At 41.5% G+C, this 2,270-nt stretch overlaps 1 protein-coding gene across 1 annotated transcript in view; it reads left to right on the forward strand.

The window, feature by feature from the left end:
• Positions 1 to 2,270, forward strand: part of APOB (apolipoprotein B) — a gene marked incomplete at its 5' end in the record, with an annotated part of 42,605 nt that overhangs the window by 19,638 nt on the left and 20,697 nt on the right. The window contains 2 exon segments of the mRNA XM_027767947.1: positions 723 to 890; positions 2,017 to 2,225. Of these exon segments, the coding sequence (XP_027623748.1) occupies positions 723 to 890; positions 2,017 to 2,225 (377 nt within the window).

A 2,270-nucleotide genomic window follows, 5' to 3' on the forward strand; every position in this document is an offset into this window, starting at 1 on the left:
TCCAGGACATGAACCGCGGTCGACTACATGGGAGTCCAGCGACATAGCCATTACGCTAACTGCTGGTTCCCAAGATCCTTTTAATATTGAGATGATACAGTAATGATGAAAGAATGTGGTTGGCAACCTGCAATCCACTATCCAAATATTTGCTATAATTTTATTATTACTAATGTATTAATAAAAGAGGAAATATATAAACATACTTACTGTGACTTGATAAATAATCATGTTGGCTATAAGAAACAGATCCCAAGTTGTTTTGTGAACATGTTATAAAACAAACAAAACCAGTGCATACTTTACAACTATGTACATCATCTCAGTAGCCCCTTGGCTCGAAAAAATTGATTTTACCATAATAAAATTTACTTCAAGTAAGCCCTCATTTATATTCAGACTCCAGGAAACCAGAACTAATCCATGCCACATAAGATACTAAAAGCTCAGAGAGCTCTGAGGCCCAGCAATATTCTTGAGTGCCTTCCGAAGCCCCACTTGAAATGACACGATATTCTATCCAAAGCAATTTCTTATATCCTGCTTCACTGGAGTCAGTAATCATTAGTTTTTATTTTTCAAACTACTCAGCTAATCAAAACATGCTAGTCCCTTTTCTCTGGGTGAGGAGGAATTATTGTCTGATGTATGAGAGTTTGTATTTAACCAAACCCACTTAAACAAGGCTTCCTTCCGGCTGTTCTTTCCTATTGGGTCTACAGATCGGAGAGGCCATCAGAAAAGGTTACAAGAATGACTTGTTTCTTCACTACATCTTCATGGACAATGCCTTTGAGCTCCCCACTGGAGTTGGGTTGCAACTGCAAGTGTCTTCATCTGGAGTCATCACTCCAGGAACCAAGGCAGGAGTGAAGCTGGAAGTAGGCAATGTAAGACTCTGTTTACCCTTTGATTCCTTTAAGTTGTTCTTTTCTTCCAAGGTGGGTTTCTCATTCACATATATTTTTTAAGCCAGAGGACATGTATGGGCACATATGTGTAAATGCACAAGAAAGAGAAAGAGAAAAAGAGGGAAAGCAACCCCCAACAGGGCCTAGTCACTCCATAGACCTATTTCCTCCAATTCTCGATCACATCAGAATCCCACACATGCTCATTCTGGTGTTTCTTGTTTTAATTTTTAATTTATTTTATACATTCAATCACTATACTTCTCTTAGCTTGCAAAGCGAAATTACCCAACATGAATACACCTCATACCCATCCAGTCGAGGATACTATACACATTATCATCAGCTTGAATCCTGATCAGCCATAGGGGATTTGGCCTCATCGAGGCAGTGCTTAACTGCTATCCAAGGAGCCAGCCCTCTCATGTGTTCTCTTGTTTGTTTTTAGTGTCAGAGGTTATATGTACTCACAAGAGAAAGCAGGCATATCCCACACACACACAGTGGGGCATGGTCACACTACAGTCCCTTCCCCTCCATATCTCCATCCCATTGACATCTGGGGCATGCAGGCATACATGCTGGCTTATTTGTCAAGTCGCCGTGGCTGGGATTCAACTTGCAGTTGGCTGTGTAGAATCTAGTGTCTCATGCACAGGGCTTAACTGCTGTACCACGGGAACAGCCCTCATGCACACTTTTCAAATGCGTTTCTAGTTCAAGACAGAGTGTATCATTGTTGTTATTAACTCATCAAGTTTTCTGAAAATCTTCAGGGTTCCATCCCAATGCATATACACCTCCTTAGCTCCTTAGTTGGGAATATGACAGTAAAAGAAGAATTCAAATGTTCTTTTAATAAATGAGTGTCTCTATCACCTTGTTATCTGTTATGCTTGAACGTATACTCAGATATTTCCTAGACCTGGGTAGTGTAGTCTGGCTTTGGGGAACTGAGAACTTGGTTTAGCTTCCCCCAAACAAATCATAGTAATGTTTCCTGAAGGGTCAATTATCCAGAGGTTTTTGTCCAAAGATGGTTGATCTGACTGCCAGGGGAGTGAGGTATTTGATGAAACTGAATGCATGGTTTTCTGACTTAAAGATGCAGGCTGAACTGGTCGTAAAGCCTTCTGTGTCTGTGGAGTTTGTGACCAACATGGGCATCGTCATCCCAGACTTCTCTAAGAGCGGAGTTCAGATGAACACCAACTTCTTCCATGAGTCAGGCATGGAGGCACGTGTTGCCCTGAAAGCTGGGCAGCTGAAGTTCATCATTCCTTCTCCAAAGAGACCAGTGAAGCTATTCAGTGGCAGGGAATTTTTTTCAGCCACATCTGGCCAGCCACCTTTAAAGAG

Source organism: Tupaia chinensis, unplaced genomic scaffold (genome assembly GCF_000334495.1).
Source record: "Tupaia chinensis unplaced genomic scaffold, TupChi_1.0 Scaffold144952_1, whole genome shotgun sequence".
Taxonomy (NCBI): domain Eukaryota; kingdom Metazoa; phylum Chordata; class Mammalia; order Scandentia; family Tupaiidae; genus Tupaia; species Tupaia belangeri.